The sequence below is a fragment of the Micropterus dolomieu genome, linkage group LG13 (genome assembly GCF_021292245.1).
Source record: "Micropterus dolomieu isolate WLL.071019.BEF.003 ecotype Adirondacks linkage group LG13, ASM2129224v1, whole genome shotgun sequence".
NCBI lineage: Eukaryota > Metazoa > Chordata > Actinopteri > Centrarchiformes > Centrarchidae > Micropterus > Micropterus dolomieu.
The window spans coordinates 24974986-24992018 of record NC_060162.1 but is presented as its reverse complement, the minus strand read 5'-3'; the positions used below and the strand labels follow the sequence as shown (position 1 = coordinate 24992018).

General features: G+C 42.1%; 3 protein-coding genes across 3 annotated transcripts; 2 read left to right on the top strand and 1 right to left on the bottom strand.

Annotated features, from left to right (window-relative positions):
- Positions 1 to 396: 396 nt before the first annotated feature.
- LOC123982107 (coiled-coil domain-containing protein 152-like) lies at positions 397 to 7765 on the top strand. Its single transcript, XM_046067488.1, has 8 exons — positions 397 to 615; positions 979 to 1084; positions 2451 to 2519; positions 2757 to 2821; positions 3618 to 3753; positions 4112 to 4239; positions 5728 to 5838; positions 7112 to 7765. The coding sequence occupies exons 1-8, from the start codon at positions 553 to 555 to the stop codon at positions 7238 to 7240; spliced, it is 807 nt and encodes a 268-aa protein (XP_045923444.1). The 5' UTR covers positions 397 to 552; the 3' UTR covers positions 7241 to 7765.
- Positions 7766 to 7919: 154 nt separating this feature from the next.
- On the top strand, positions 7920 to 13776 carry nim1kb (NIM1 serine/threonine protein kinase). Its single transcript, XM_046067487.1, has 4 exons — positions 7920 to 9685; positions 10049 to 10348; positions 11432 to 11700; positions 12465 to 13776. Exons 2-4 carry the CDS (start codon positions 10075 to 10077, stop codon positions 13221 to 13223), a joined length of 1302 nt encoding a protein of 433 aa, XP_045923443.1. The 5' UTR covers positions 7920 to 9685; positions 10049 to 10074; the 3' UTR covers positions 13224 to 13776.
- A 963-nt stretch (positions 13777 to 14739) lies between these two features.
- LOC123981888 (growth arrest and DNA damage-inducible protein GADD45 gamma-like) lies at positions 14740 to 15988 on the bottom strand. The gene is made up of 3 exons (XM_046067115.1): positions 15888 to 15988; positions 15566 to 15773; positions 14740 to 15454 (listed from the first exon to the last, which is right to left on the bottom strand). The coding sequence occupies exons 1-3, from the start codon at positions 15986 to 15988 to the stop codon at positions 15341 to 15343; spliced, it is 423 nt and encodes a 140-aa protein (XP_045923071.1). The 3' UTR covers positions 14740 to 15340.
- Positions 15989 to 17033: the final 1045 nt, after the last annotated feature.

Sequence of the window (17033 nt, the reverse complement as noted above, 5' to 3'; positions counted from 1 at the left end):
TCCCAGTTTGTGGGATGTTTTGAGTGCAATATCTCATAGTTGGTACAGTAAAATTTTATGATATTTGTACCAGTGATAATAGAGGACACTAGGAAGGAGAAGCCATGACAACGCTGAACTACCTGCTGAGGAATTATGCTGGTGAAAGGTCAAGGTCAAATAATAATAAATAATATTATTATTAAAACTACTATTACCAACATTGTTATTATTAGTAATATCATATTACCGTTGTATGTAACTGTGTTAATTTAATCACTAAGAGCATCACAAAAAACGCGTATGTATCTTTCAGGACCTTCCGCTCACTCGCACCTCGTCCTTACCATAATAACACTGCTTTAGGCGCAACAGAAACCAGACGGCAGCTGGCTTGATCACGGTTTCGCATTCGGCAGCTCGCGTTACCGCAGTGTTTAAGAGCGCGTGCAGGGTGTAAGCTAGCTTTAACGGCGTAACTTTGTTGCTGGCCACGAAAGTTGTTTTATTTTTCTATCGTAACATTATTGTAACGTTTTATTACCGTTGTTTGCTCTTTCTTAGACTAGTAAAATGATAAAGTTAAACTGTGTTAATCTCGACAAGTTTATGGAAGAGTTTACTCGACTTGAACAGGTAACAGTTAAGTTAACTTTGATGATAACTAACGTTAACGTTAGCTAACTCAAGGTTGACTAAGTTAAATGAGTGATAACCTTAGTCATAATCTGACAACCAACTCAAAATGAAGAAACAAAACACAATAAAAAGCCATAGCCTGATATAAAACTAAACTGACACTACTACGTTACTTGAACATTTAACGTTATCGAACATACACCCAAAATCAGTAATGAGTAATGTAGGCTAACTGTAAATAAGTAGTGAAATGCTAACAATATAAACAATATTATCTCCTTGAGGGGCCTTTGTGCAATAAAGAAAGGTCTAAGTCTCATTTGTAGAATATATCCACTTGCCTTTACTTTTATGAAACAGAAAATTACAGAGGTTAATGACAAAAACAGCGTGTTGGAGATCAAGCTAGAGGATGCCAACAGGCTCATGAAGTTCTGTCTGACCAAGGAGAAAAGTCTGATTGAGGGTGAGTTTTTGCGCTTTCATCTGAAAGCTGGGGCTTCACATTTATTTATTATTATTTTTGACTACAGTGTTTGTTTTCCCGCGATTTAAAGTCCTTGTGATGCTTGGTTTTTGTAATGTCTCCCTCTGCTGGTGATTTCTGTCAAATGACAGTCCTCCTGACCTGCTGTCTCCAGTTTCAATTCATGAAAGGAAATCCTAAATTTGTTCAAATTTACAGATGGGTGGAATCTATTTTCTAATACATTTTAATGCAGGTCAACATTAAAAGTTTTGTTTGCACAGACAGACGCATTCCACGTTCATTTTTATAGTAAATACTGGATTTCAGATAGTGTTAGGTAAAGTTATAACCAAGAAAATTAAGCATTAATTAATTAATTAATACATTTCACTGGTTGTATACACGTTATGTAGCTTATTGAGTTGTTTTACAGTATCACAAAAGTGAGAACACCCCTCACATTTCTGTAAATATTTGATTATATCTTTTCATGTGACAACACTGAAGAAATGACACTTTGCTACAATGTAAAGTAGTGACTGTACAGCTTGTTTAACAGTGTAAATTTGATTTTAATGTCTAGACCGCTGGCAACAAAAGTAAGTACACCCCTAATTGAAAATGTCAAAATTGGGCCCAAAGTGTCAATATTTTGTGTGGCCACCATTATTTTCCAGCACTGCCATAACCCTCTTGGGCATGGAGTTCACCAGAGCTTCACAGGTCGCCACTGGAGTCCTCTTCCACTCCTCCATGATGACATCACAGAGCTGGTGGATGTCAGAGACCTTGCGCTTCTCCACCCTCAGTTTGAGGACGCCCCACAGATGCTCAATAGGGTTTAGGTCTGGAGACATGCTTGGCCAGTCCATCACCTTTACCCTCAGCTTCTTTAGCGAGGCAGTGGTCGTCTTGGGGGTGTGTTTGGGGTCGTTATCATGTTGGAATACTGCCCTGCGGCCCAGTCTCCGAGGGGAGGGGATCACACTCTGCTTCAGTATGTCACAGTACATGTTGGCATTCATGGTTACCTCAATGAACTTTAGCTGCACAGTGCCGGCAGCACTCATGCAGCCCCAGACCAGGACACTCCCACCACCATGCTTGACTGTAGGCAAGACTCAGTTGTCTTTGTACTCCTCACCTGGTTGCCGCCACACACGCTTGACACCATCTGAACCAAAGTGTAATTTCTTCAGTTTTGTCACGTGAAAAGATATAATCAAATATTTACAAAAATGTGAGGGGTGTACTCACTTTTGTGAGATACTGTATATAGCAGAACCTGCAAATATGTATGGCACCTGAAAACAATCACACAAACCATGAAACATTGCTAATTCTGTGAATCTACCTGTTGCAGAGAGAGACAGTCTTCTTGTCACAGTGAACAGACTGCAGCAGACTCTGCAGGAGCAGTGCAACCTCAGAGGTAACTGCAATAACCCATTGGACACAGATATTTGATAAGTGATTTATCAAAATAAAACCAGGATGAAGAAATATGTACAGGGTCAATCTTAAGCACTCATATAACACAGATTTACCACAGGAAAGAATAAAAATGTCCTATTGTCTGTGTGATATCCAACTAGTATTACACTTATATTTGGGATACCGAAGACGAAATTCTCTGTAAGCATTTACTTACAAACTGCTCATGTTGTAGTGGAGAATGAGAGACTGAAGAACGAAATGGCGAACCTGAAACAACAGAACGAGAGAACAGCAGAGGTAAGAAGTGAGGAGGGAGTGAACTCAAAAAAGGCTAATGTGTCCATTTCCATGTGGATAAGTCATGTTCTCTGTGTGTTAGCAATGTTCCCAGAAATGTATTTATCTATTGTAGGCTGTACACAAGGTTCAAGTTTACCTTCAGTTTATGTATTATTATCTCTGTAAATGTTGTCCTGTTACTATCCAGCTGCCAAAATCCAAATGAGTGAAGCTCTGAATTGATAAACACATTGATGTGTATAAATGGGTTGCCTGTAATTATTACTGTGCACACACAGCAATATTAAGCTTTGTGAGCTCTGCAGTCACTGCAGAGAATAAAATAAAATGTTATAATATTCTATTTTATTTATATTTCTGATAAAAAATATAGTTCAACTTACAACATCAAGCTACGGCAGTAAAGGACAGTGTTCCTCAGACAGAAATCATTTGTAGGTGTAATTTTCAGTCTCAAAGCTATTTTTTTCTAGCTACTGAGTTAGAGTTCAGTTTGACATCATTATGATTCCCTCCGTATATCTTCTTACCAATATTTTAAGACTTGTTGGTGCCTTTCAAAACCTTAATACTAAGTAGCAATTTCAAATGTTACCCTAGTATATAACATTTGCTTTTTGTGAGTAGCATAAAGGGAACTCCAACTTCATCTCGTTATACAACCCTGTGTTGTAAAATGATAAATCTACCTTGGACCTTGTACCTTGTAGAAGTAATTTGAACTCTAGCATCAGTCGGTGATGCGGTGTGTGTGTGTGTGTGTGTGTGTTTGCGGCCTGTGTGTTGTCATCAGGACGGAGAGGCCGAGGTTCAGCGGCTGGTCAGTGAAATGAGAGCACAAAGCGAGAGACACAAGAGGGAGCTAGAGACTGTGAGGCAGCAGTGCAGGAGAGAGGTGGAGGATGCCCACAGGGAGGCTCTCAGTCAATGTAAGGCCTCACAAAACAGTCAGTGTTTTAGGTTTCAGGGAATACTGACATTATAAGCTCCCTACAGCATTAAAGTCATTATACAGGACATAGACAAGGGAGTAAATATCCTGAAATTTCTGTTTTACACTTGACAGATGTGTGTTGCATTTCCTTCATTTTTCAGTAAAACATGATCAAAGTGACATTGTGAGAGTTTCATAACAGTAATCCCTGAAAAGTTTGTCCTGGGATCAGCTCACAGCATCAGCGCAGAGCAGCACAACGGAAATTTATTTAGACAAAAATAGAAAAACAAAACAAGTATGTTTAAGATGAATCTGTATTTTATTCTGCTTTCTGTTTTATTTTCTGACAGTAGAAGCTAAAGATGCTGAAGTAATGAACCTTCTGGAGAAACAGGATCGGGATCTGGAGGACATGAAGAAGGTGCTGAAGAACCAGGAGAGGGAGAGGCAGAGCGAGCTTCTGAAGTTACAGATGGAGGTAATTAAAAGCTATCGATTCTTAATTCTAACAGTGATTCTGGAGTGAATCAATTAACCATATACAATGAAAAACTCAGAAGAATTTAAAAAGCTAAACAAGGCTGCTGTATAATAATCAGGTTTACATGTGAATAGACTGCAGTGTTTCCCCTAGGATGGAGTTAGAGCAGCGGAGGTGAAGTTTTTGTCTGAATATAAAACCCCAACACAACATGTCTCAGCAGTATTGCTCTTGTTTCCACGAGCATGCAATGCACATCAGAATAGTTTAAAGCTTCAGTGTTTTCCCAGTTTAATGTGAGCTTTAGCTGAATGTTTTGGTGTTGGTGGTCATGGTCAGGGTGGTGGGGGGTCCTCCCCCAAGACAATTTTACGTTTTTCAATGACAAATATGTAATTTCACATCACATTAGGCCATTATTTTCACCATATGTCTGAACAAAGAGTTGGAAAAGCTAGAGCAGATAATACTTAAATAACCAACAGTCAAAGATCAGTCTACTGGGGAGGAACTACAAACTTTAGATTTGGGGAAAGTTATGATGCTCTCCACAGTGATTTAACATTTTTTGCACAGCATGTTTTGGACATCACCCCCCTAAAACCCTGTTAATATGACCTCAGAATCGTTATAGATACGGTTGTTCATGTTTGCCTTTTGTGTGCGACATGAGAAACCTCCTCCCTTCTGAGGTGCATTTTATTTGCACATTAAAATCCAAAAAGAAATGTCTCCTCTTTAGCTTAAAAGGACTAGTTTGCATCACTAATTTGCTTTACTAACCTCAGCTCCTCCAGTCACCTCCGTCCTTTCTTTTCCTAACAACCACTCTTTCATCTGAAAAATAGCTGCAGGCTACACCAGTTTACTCTCAGTTCTCAACATTGGACAAGTAGGCAGTGATAAAATACAGCTACCAGTTACTTTCTATTGAGCTAATGTTAAGTTACATAGCAGCCAAAAGACGCAGCCTGCTGAAGCTTTCCTGCTCAGCTCAGTCTGAAGGGGAGGGGGGATGTTAGCTAACTTTCTGCCGCTCAGACAATCAAACACTCGCTACGCACCTCCTGATTCCTCACAGGAGTTACGCTGTTATAACAGCATCTGTCACGCAGATGTTTTGTATAGAACGAGGAGAGGAAGCTAGCCAAGCATTGAGTGTTGCCGTGCTCCCACAGTGTGTGAGTGAAAACATTTGTAGCGCATAGTTTAATTATCGTGGGAAATTTTAGCAGCGGCGGTGCGCCCCTGCTGAATGCATATAGGGGAAGCACTGGACTGATTAATGGCTTATTGGAATAATTGCAATCTACTTTCATGTATTGACAACAAGACACAGTTCACATGAGTGTTTTCAGGAAAGCTCTGTGAAAAGACGCCTCAAGGAATTATATCAAGATGAACTGCAGCTCTGCGTTGGTCTATAGGGGTCAGTTTCGGCCTCTCTGTAAGCTGGTTGGCGTTTTGCTCTGTGTGTTTTGGCAGTTTGGTGCGAAGTTAGCCAGAGTTCAGAGTGCAGCTCAGTGGAGCCAACAGCAGCAGAGGCAGGAGCAACAACATGGCTCCAGCCTTCTTCCACAGAGTGTCTTCAAGAGGGTGAGTAGGCCACACAGTGTCTTTTACACGCTCTCTTTTCCATTATAAAGGTAACTAACAACATACAAAGCAAATTGAAGAGGTAATCAATTTGTGCTCCAGGTCTTGGTGTGCAGGAACATATTTCATACTCCAGTTTGTGAAGGAGTGAGTACGGAATCATTAAGCCTTGAATATACGCAAGCGGACAGATGCGGACCACTTCTGTTTATACTACCTTCAGCAGTCAGTTTGGCGGACACGTTCCACACATGAGCAGTAGTTGTTGCCCTGGTAGCGCTAGTCCCATTTTTTGTGACCCTACACATACCCCCACTGATGATTATTTTTTCCTCACGCGGACCCTAGCGGACCCTCGCATACTTGCGGACGCGGAAAATATAATCCTTGCCTTAGTGTGACTGGTGTTAATGGTGGTTTGGGTTTGTCTGTTTGTAACCTTGGTGTGCAAACCTCAGCTGAGAGCAGAGCAAACAAGTAGATTTCACCTGCTGCTTCATCCTTCCAGTCCCCGCTTAGAAAGCTAAGCAACACCAGGCTAATTCCCAGCATGCCCCATCAGTTTTGTTATTTGTCTAAAGGACAAAAGTCTGATGGGTAGCCTAAATGGGTATTCAGACTTTATTTTTTACCTTACGCTACTCTAATGAATTTGACAGCTGCATTGTTCAACTTTATTCACCCCAAACAGCCAATATGCAGACTGCAGAGACATGAGCCGTAGCTAGGTAGCAACGTGCCGGTTTCTTTTCTTATAAAACCAAGAGACAGTGCAAATTATCTCACTGCAGTTGATACATTTTCAACTCACACAGAAATGTCTATGAAGGCGCACTGCCCAGAGCAAATTCATGTGTCTCTGGTTCCGGCTTCTCATATGTGAGAATTTGCTGCTTTTCTGTTTTCTATGATTATGAATTGAATAAGCTATTTGAAGCTTTCAGCTTGGGCCCAGGAAAATCATGAGTTGCATTTTAGACCCTAAATCAATCAAGAAGATAATCATTTCACAACCCATAAACGATAATGAAAATAATCATTAGTTCCAGCCCTAGAACAAATTTGATCAGTAGGCACTAAATAGAAAGTACGCTAAAGTCAACAGTCCATCATTTACCTGGAGCAGCCATTCACAATAATCACTGAATAAAAGGTTCTAAATTAGTAGGTGGGATTTTTTATTATCTGCCAGCTGTGCTCTTCAGAGAATGTGGGGCATGTTGTGTTTATATTGCCATTTTCTTGTGGATTAACTGTGCGTGTGTTTACTCAGAAGTTGCAGTTCTTCCAGGAGGAGAAGAACAAAGAGATTGAAGTTCTGCGTCAGAGAATCAAAGAGCTGGAAGAGAACCAGCGTGCTGGCGGCCTGAACGACAGCCGTCTGAAGAGGAGAAAGATGTAGACACTAACAAGCTGTTGACCTGTCAGCTCTGCAGTTGCATATGCATTTCTCAGGGGACAGAAGTTACTAAAGTGTTTTGATATTTCCAGATTCCAGATACTATTTCTGAACTACACTGCACATTGTGCACTGTCACACTTGACTAGATTTACAGTCTCACTGTCCTGCTTGCAGGCGACCAGTGTGCAGAGAGCACACTTAAACACGTGTAGGTTCCTGTCTAAGGCTTTAATCCAATCAGGCGCTTGCATGGGAGGGAGGCAGGGAGGGGCGGATGCAGGAGAAGAGCTGTTCTAAGTACATTAGATAGCTGGAAGGCCACTTTCATTCAGGGAATTAAACCTGTTTCTCTCCTTTCATTCAAAGAAAAAAGACATTTCTCCTAGTTTTTCAGATTCCTTGAAGTCAGTCTCTCCCTTGAACACTACTTGTTGTAATTTGTGTTCAATGATATGTTGTTGATATTTAGGAAAGTGTGAAATTATCTGCTATTCTCATGAGCTTTAAAGTTTTGCGTCACCTGAATAATGATCAGTTTCTTTCTCTTTCCCAAGTTTGATTTTGAACACGAGAGTGAAGCGTTCAGTGGGAACATTGCAGTCATTCTGGACATGAACTCCTGAGCAGTCCTCCTGCATTATCTGAGCTCAGTACCAAGATTCCCTTCCGTGATTGATAATGCACCATTTACAGACACTAGTAGAGCCCTATTGATACTGGATTTGGCAGATCTGTTTACATATTTGAGAGTAAAAGAAAACTGGCCCGAGCAATACATTTGCTTATATTTGTTTAATAACATTATGTTTTTAACTAAATATCAAAAACCAACAGTTTAAGGATCCCTTAAAATGGGTAATTGACAGCAGAAACTATTAATTGATGATTAATTAGTAAATAGGCAGACTATTTTCTCTTTACTCTTTATGTTTTCAGTCGTTTCTTAAGCAAAAATGCCAGACAGCTTCCTAAATGTGAGGACTTTCATCTTTTCTTTGTCATATAGTGTAGTAAGCTGGACATCTTTGGGTTGTTGACTGTTAAAGAACATGCAATATGAAGACATCACCTCGGGAAATAGATCAATCAATGATGACTAAGGAAAATAATGCTGCTGTAAAAGAATTCCATCCAAAATATGTGGAGCGCATTCTCTGTTCAGCACACTATGTAGCTGAGACCCTGTTTCTAAATGACCTCAAACATCTTTGGCATATCTGTACTGCAATGTCTTCTTCCTTATAGGCCGACATGTTTGCCGATACCACAATTTCTGTGACGAGGCTAAAGTTATAAAACTACACGTGCATTACATAATTATTTATAATACAATTATTACTTATAACTGTCCTGCTTTGTTTATTTAAAGTATCCCCATTAGCAGATGCCATGGGAATCAGCTAATCCACCTGGGGCCCCCGCCTGACATACTTTACATAACACATTACATTAAATTGCATTAATATATATATTAACACACCTCCTCAATATATTGTACATTAATAAATATTTTTTAAAATAAAGGAAAATGCATTCATATACTGTTCAAAGCCACCTCTGAACATACAATTAGGTGAAATACTAAGTGACATGTATAGATAGGAACAGAATAGATACAGGAACAGGAAAAGTCTTCTGATGTCTTTTGACTGTCGTGTGTCCACGCTGCCCCTCCACTGCTACTCACAGTGACAGCACACCTGAATGAAGGCACTCCTCCCGCTGACTTCATGCGTGCATGTGTAATCTCTTTATCCGCGCTGCTCAGCCAGCGTCTAAAGGAGACAGGGAGCTAATCTCTATGGGAACATTGGGTAACACTGTTGCATAACATTTCATCTTCACAAAAGCCAGGAGATTGACCTTAGCTGCATAACACAGCCGTTCCTCTCACCCAGGTGTGTTGTGCTAAACCTGCAAACCAAAGCATCCTGGTCATATATACTGTAGATACAAATACATGTGCATATTTTGTCGTCTGTTGCAACCTTTTGGCCTCGTCTTTGCCACCCTGAACTGATGTTAGTCATTTGAAGGGATTGGGACGAACCTAAATTAAAACAGGATTAGAGTTCACAACACCGCTTTAATCCTCCGTCCCTCATTGAGTTGGGAGAGCAGGTGAAGACAGGGAGAGGTGGGCTGTGAGGGGTGTGGCCAGGGAAGCCAGAGATGACTGTCCACCTGACTGATGGGTGAAACACACACGCGCCTCCCTTCCTGTGTTCTCGGCCGTCAGTGTCCAGTGGTCCGTTAGTAAGGACAGAGAATGAGGCGACGGCGGCGTTCGGCTCGCAAGGATAGGATTTTCTTTGTCAGTCATGTAATTGAGAAGAAAGTTCACTTTTCGGGGTCCTACCGGGCTGAAAGAAAGACTTTTTGTATTGCTGCTTGCAATGACTTCCACGGCTGTGTTTTGATGCAGAGCAGCAATTTGCGAACTTGGTAAGAAAACTAGACTCATGTTTTCTACATTCATTCTATATTCTTGACCTATTTGTAAACCTGCAGCCATTTGAGGGCTAGATCTTTCTTGTAAAAGTACAGGAATATGTGTACAAAATCTTGTAATTGTTGTATTTAATATGTCAGTGCAGTCAGCAAGTGTAGAATATGTATGTTTGATGTTAAGGGGGAATTTAAGTGGAAATTTGGTTTCCCTTTCTGGATACTTTTGAAACCATTTCTACCTTAGTATTTGCTATCAAGCTGTGTTCAGTATAGTTTTATGGTGTTTTTTACATTCGATTAGCAATTTCAGGAAAATAAAGTAGCCATGAACTTAATGACGTTATCATGTTCTTGAAGATGACCTTCAGCCTGCTGCAGAAAAAATGCCTGGAAGGGAGTACCAGGTGACGAGCACCAAGCGCCACCACAGCCTCTACAGCCTGACGGACAGCTCCGATGTCGGCCCCGAGGACGAGGAGGCCGCCGTCCCGCTGCAGCTCACCCCCCTGCAGAAGCTCACCACCGACATGTGCAAGGACGACAAGACCATCAAGGAGCTGATCATAGGCCGCAGGGTGGGCTTCTACAAGGTCCGCGGGGAGATCGGCTGTGGGACCTTCTCCAGAGTCAAACTGGCGTTCCATGCTCTGACTAAAGGTAGGTGTACACGCGATCTGACATCTGCGATAGAGTCCCATTTCCTCCTGCTAACTTTGCCTGTAATCCTTTCCCAATTAAATGTGCCTTCCCTGTTTAGAGATACGCAGAACACCTTGTGATTAGCTTAAGGAAAGGGATGAGCAGCAGAGGGTGGTCATAGAAAGTTAAACAACAGAGGACTCTGAAACAGAGACCCAAACCCAGCCCAGTCCATACCTGTGTGTACAGAGACAGAGCCGAACACTACCCAAATCTATAAAGCTGGCTATATTTCATTCATCATTATGCATTATAACACATTGGCTACATGCTCTCTTTCTCACTGGGCATTATACTTCTTCTTGACAAGCACAGTGCAGATGATTGGCAGCACAACCAGGTCGGGTAGCAGAACTCTGGTCCTTGCTAAGGCTGCAGTTACTGTTTTCAATTAGTAAAAGGTTAAAAGTAAGGTAGGCTGCAACTAAGCAGTACTTTCATTATCAGCTGATCTGACGATCATCTCTAGAAGGTCAGAAAATAGTGAAACAGCCCATTGAAAGATCCCAAATGTTTTCCAATGGCTTGTTTTGTCAGACCGACCAAAATCCAAAAACACTTCATTTACAATATGAAACAGAGGGCATTCTTACAATCTGGACCCAGAGAAAGCTGACTTCAGTGATAAACCAATTATGACAATTGTTGATGATTAATAATCAATTTTAATTAATTGCTCTAATTGTTTCAGAACTAAGGTAACAACAGACAGGCTAAAAGTGATGTCTTCAACTACTGTTTTTGTCTGTCCAATAGTATTCAGTTTACAATCAGTAAGAGTAAAATCCTCCAATTTCAGAAACTTGAAGCAGCTAATGTTTGTGAATTTATCTAAATAAACTATTGTTCAGCTGTCACTGATTTATTTTCTTTCCACTGATTAATAATTTCATTGTTAAGTTGTTAGTCTTTATATGTTGTTTCTGTTCCCCTTTCATCTTCGATGTTGTACAGAAGTCCAGAGTTTGTATTTTACCATGTGCACTTGTTGACAGCCAGACTGTTGTTTAATGTGTCCATGTCCCATCTGTCCTCATGCAGACAAAGTGGCCCTGAAGATTGTCGACAAGACGAGGTTGGACCTTCAGGCCCAGCGTCTGCTCTCCAGGGAGATCAGCAGCATGGAGTGCCTCCAGCACCCCAACGTGGTCCGTCTGTACGAGGTAGTGGAGTTGCCGAGCCGGCTTTACCTGGTGCTGGAGTACGCAGGAGGAGGAGACCTCCACAACAGGATCTGCAACGAGGGAAAACTGTCTGACAACACCAGCAAGACCACCTTCGCCCAGATCATTTCTGCCATCAAATATATGGTTAGCTTTATCCATATAAATCATGTTGGTCCTGGTGCATCGTAGTTCACTGTCACGCTGCCTTCCCCACTATTACAAGTAGAAATATCATAAAATATATTAAATCTTATAAAAATAATAGATACTAGACACTGTGCAGTCAGACATATTGATAACACAGGTGATTACATGTGGCGACAGCGGAACCTCACACACAGTGTGAGGGAACTGTGCAAGAAGGTTGTTGGTTTAAGCATGTTATTACGACCCGTTTAAGTTAAATAGCGTTACTGACTTATGTCAAGTGATTTACGTCACGTACTTTAACTCAAACTACGATATATTTCTAAACCTAAACAAGTAGTTTTGATGACTAAACCTAACCAAACTGACTGTGAGCTTTTCACATTAACCAAGTGTTTATTGTCATACACAATTAAGATGCGGTTGCCTGTCACTGGACTGGTACGGGAAATGCTCATAAGGAAATGATGATGTGGCAATGTTTCGGATCAGGTTGTTTCTTTTGTCTCAGTCCCTTTAAGTGTTACTCCAACATTCAGGAATACGCTTGTCTATCAATTTAATCTCTGTGCGATCAGTACTGAGATTTGTCAAGCGTGCGTTTAGTAATTAATGAAAAACCCAGGACCTAAGGAATTAGGCTGAAAAGTAAAAGGTTATCATTGTCAATAGAAATGATGGCCAAGGCAGTGAAATTGCTACCCAGGTTAAAAGAAAATGTCCAACAGAAAATTTATCCCCGGTTATGTTTTGTCGTGCAGCACAACATCAACATCTTTCACCGGGACCTGAAGGCGGAGAACGTTCTGTTCACCAGCAACGGCTGTGTGAAGGTGGCTGACTTTGGATTCAGCACGCGGGTTCCAAACCGCAGCGACATCCTTGACACCTTCTGTGGCTCTCCGCCCTACGCCGCCCCCGAGCTCTTCAGGGACGAGTGCTACCTGGGGCCCCCAGTGGACGTGTGGGCCATGGGGGTCCTGCTTTTCTTCATGGTGACCGGCACCATGCCGTTCCGAGCTGAGACCTTGGGGAAGCTGCGGCGCTGCATCATCGAAGGCGCCTACACCATCCCTCCCTGGGTGCCCGGCCCCTGCCAGAGGCTCATCAAGGGCATCTTGAAGGTGGTCCCTGCTGACCGTTACGCCATTGACCAGATGCTGGGCTGCGATTGGCTCTTACCTGTCGAGTTTCCCTGGTTGTGTATGCCTCACGATTCAGCGAGCCCTATGCAGACACTGCTGGACTCAGAGAGCGGGGACATGGAGGAGCAGCAGGAGGAGGTCAGGAGCACGCTGGAGGAGCTCGGCTTTACCATGGAGCACCTCCGGAACAATCAGCCCAGAGACAGCCGCAGCCCTGTCACCGGGGTTCATCGAATCCTGCTGCACCGAGCCCAGAAAAGGAGGGGCTACGACACTCCCCCAGTGGTCCGAGGGATGGTGAGGGACCCCAAAAGGGAAGGGCTCCGGGCCTACAGGGGCCTCAGACATACCTCCAAATTCTGTGTGCTTTCATAACACACTGCTGGAGACACTTTTTTATACAGACTTCTATTTTTATTTTACTTTTTTAAAATGTAATTTGACATTGTTTATTGGAAAGTGGCTTGTAGTGTTTTACTGACAATAGCTTTTTCACAGTTTGTAGCTTCTGATACATTTTTATTTTACTCTTTCCAAGGCATCTTTATGGGATAGCCTTAGGTATATGTAAAAGTGCCTGATGAAAATGCAGAAAAGTTGTGAAAGCATCTATATACATTCAACTAAAGAGTGATTTTTCCTTCTCAAATGTTTTGATTTAAAGGATTTTTAGAGGCGCAAAGAGGTGAAAGCATCCAGTTTTTACAAAGAAGAAAAGCAGAAGTTAGAGAAAAATTTTAAACAGTAATTTTCTGTAACTTTTCTCTTGGGACCCTCAGATCTATAAAATAATCCCAAACACTCTTGCAATTTCCCAGAGCACAAAAACAATTAGTAATTAGTTAGGATGTAAAACGAAAAAAAATCTGCATTGATTAATGTTTCATTTTCTGTCCATCAACGGATCCAATAAAACTATGATGCAAAATATGTCTGTGCACCTGATTTTACCTTTCAGTCCTTTTCTGTGCACAGAATGACGCACACCATTGTAAAGGGTAAACCTATTCTGTCTCTTGAAAAGACTCGTAGTGTTTATGAAAAACTTAAACTGCTGGAGAGAAAAAAAACGCTGCGTCACGCAGATTTCATTGTTGCGGCGCAGAGCAGGTGGCTGCTGCTGCTGCACCCAAACAGAGCTGATCTCGCGCCGTTGTGTTCTGTTTACCAAAGTTTCACTAAGTGCGTGCTGGTAAATAAAAGTCCCGACAGCAGCTGGCAGGACACCAGATGATACTCGGGCCCCTCTCAACCGGCACAAACCGGTCAGATCCAACTCGGCTGCCCCCTCTGGCACTGGAGCCCCGGCTCCTCCCAGCCCTGCCCTCCCCGACCCCCACTTGCAGGAAACGGCAGATGGCGCGGCGTGGCTGCAGAGACATCTGCAGGCCAGACAATAGGGCCTGTGTGCGGACCGCTGGAGCTGACAGGCCCGGAGCTCCGCTATTGTGCGCTGCGCCATAGATATGCAGATGAGGTCTGCTGGAGGAGGGACCGCAGAGGGTGTTTTTGTTTTTTTTACTGCTGGGACAACAGCGAGCAGATGACAGGCCTTAGCGCCTTCCATGCAAATCTGCTCAGTTTAAAACTTTTGTTAGTTTCATAGCCACCCCCTCCTCTCCCTCTCTTCCCCCTCCTCCCAAGCACCCACAAAACACACAACTCAAGCATAAAGTGAAAACACATCACGGCAAAAATGACATTTAAGGGTTTTATTAGGCATTTTCCACTTACAACTTCCAACAATTTCCAATGTGAAACTGTTAGAAAGATATAAATTAGTTTCTTTCCAACATTGTTCCAACAGGATCACATCATAAGTCAAACATTTTCTTTTTTTCTCATTTCTGTCTTACATAATCAAATGTTTATAAAATAATCTTAGAAATTCTCATCTTTTTAAACAAACTTAATTTTGCCATTTTCTAAAGTGAAACCTTTAGAGAAAGTACTTGTTTAAATGTTTAAGAATATGTTTGTCATTGTTAAATTTCTAAAGTGAAACCTTTAGAGAATTAAGACAATTCTGGAAAGTGGGAAACATTTTCGCTGATTGCAACTGTTGTCGTGTTGCTCAGCAAAGAGGACATCTTTAAAAAGTCCCTTTTTAAGAATGCCTCTTTCTCAGCACCGCTTCTTCGCCTGCTGCGCGTGCTTCAAGATGCGATATCTGCTCTGTGGAACCACAGGACGCAGAACTCGCTTCTCCTTCCTCTCCAAACCTCATCCGCACAAAGAATGAGGGTCGATGTGTCGCTCTTGTGGCATACCTGACCTCATTCACATAAAGAATGAGAGTCATCTTGGCATGGACGGGACAAGAGGCGACGATCCACGGGGGCCCCTCGGGCCGGCGCCGTGCTGCCTGGACGGGAATCCTCCTCAGGAGTATCCAGGGATGAGCAGAAACAGGGTCATCCTGTTCATCAGGATGAGTATTTCCAGATAAGAAGCTTTACAGCATCTGAGCAAGAGAGGAGCCGAGTCCCAGATCAAGGCTCGGGGAGGTTGATCTCAGGAACCCAGTCGTTCAGACGGCGGCTCTCCTCACAGAACAGGTGCAGCTTCTCTAGAGCAGGGTCCTCCCAAGACCCATCAGCTGGGTTCTGTTCAAGGAGAAAGAGGAGAGAGGCTTTAGTCACATGATTCTTTTCAAAAGCATCACACTGCTGAGATGATTTAGAATAACGTAAACACATTAGCTGAGCGCCACATACCGTGATGAGGACGCAGTGGGCATCTTCAAGCTGCTCCGCCTTGTCGCCAACAATCTCAGCCAGACGCTGCATGTCGCTCACTCTGACGATGCTGATGTCGTTGTCGAAGCAGAAGGACTGGATGAGGGTGAAGTGGATCTGCAGAGCGATGTCACACTCAAACTCCTCATCCATGGCCAGGACGCAGAAAGACACACTGTCCGGGTCACTGTGGAGACAAAGAAAAGTCACCTCTTGTTAACTGTTGCTGTTTGATGTTGATTATGTTGACTGTTCTGCGAGAATGCCAAAGTCATATTTAAGTCATGTTTAGTTTACTTACTCAGTCATAATTTTAGCGCTCTCGTAGACTCCAACAGTGAGTCGATCCTCGCTCTGAGCACAGAGCAGAGCTTCTTTCAGAGATTTTCCAGGAGACTGCATGGTGATGGTTTAGCTTACAGTTTGGCTGATGTGATCAGGAAGTCCAGGGAGGAGTGTTCCTCTCCAAGAATCTGCCAGCATTTATACTGCAGACCCGGCACACGCTCACTCTCTGATTGGCTGTTTGGGGTACAATGGCTACAACTGGTCTGCAGCCCCTGCCCCATCCTCAGGGACGCGTGCCTTTAGAAAAGTCTTAGAAAGTCGGGGTTAGCTTCAATTGAAAGGATCAGATGTAAAAACTCTCTGACCTTTAATTGATTCTTTCAGCTTACAGGAATAATGCAACCACACAGGAAGACCAGACCGCTGTCGTCAAAGTCTTCAAAGTTTTGGAAGAATCAGATGCGAGCAATAACTCCCATTCAAAGGAGGACCATACAAAGGGATTTCCATGTTCACATCTACAGTACTTTACATCACAGCTGAACATTTTGCAAACCATGCCATTGTGTTTTAGATTTTTTTTAATTAATTTTTGGACTTTCTAGGCTTTCCATTAATTTCTTCTTTAAACTTGCTTGAGTTGTGTAATCCATCACTGTGAACATCGAGCTTGCATTTATTTTTTGTCCAGTTACATTAATAGTTACGAGGTAATTCAGTTCAGACTCTTCAGATTTTTTATAGTCCTTCCATGTTTTTTCATATTTCCAGATTCAAGTTCTGATTTAAAAATGTATTTTCCCTGCCAGTACAGCCATTGGCTTCCATTCATTTCCCCACTTAATTAGGACATCTTAAAAAAAAGAAAAAGAGAACATCAGGTATGCATTCATTTTGTCAAAGTTACATTATTATGTAATACAGTTGAAGGAAACTTTACTTAAAACGTAAAGATTTTTAATTTGATGTAATGTATCTTCCTTGTCAGCCATTGGCTTCCATTCATTTCTATATGACATGAAAATCAACTGGCAAACTAGTTTGAGCTGTGCAATCCATCAAAGAAAACATCAAATCTGATTTAGCAATTGTAATAAGAAAATGCAATGCAGACTTTTCAAATCAATGTGCACGTACAAATTAAAAAGCATAGTTTTAA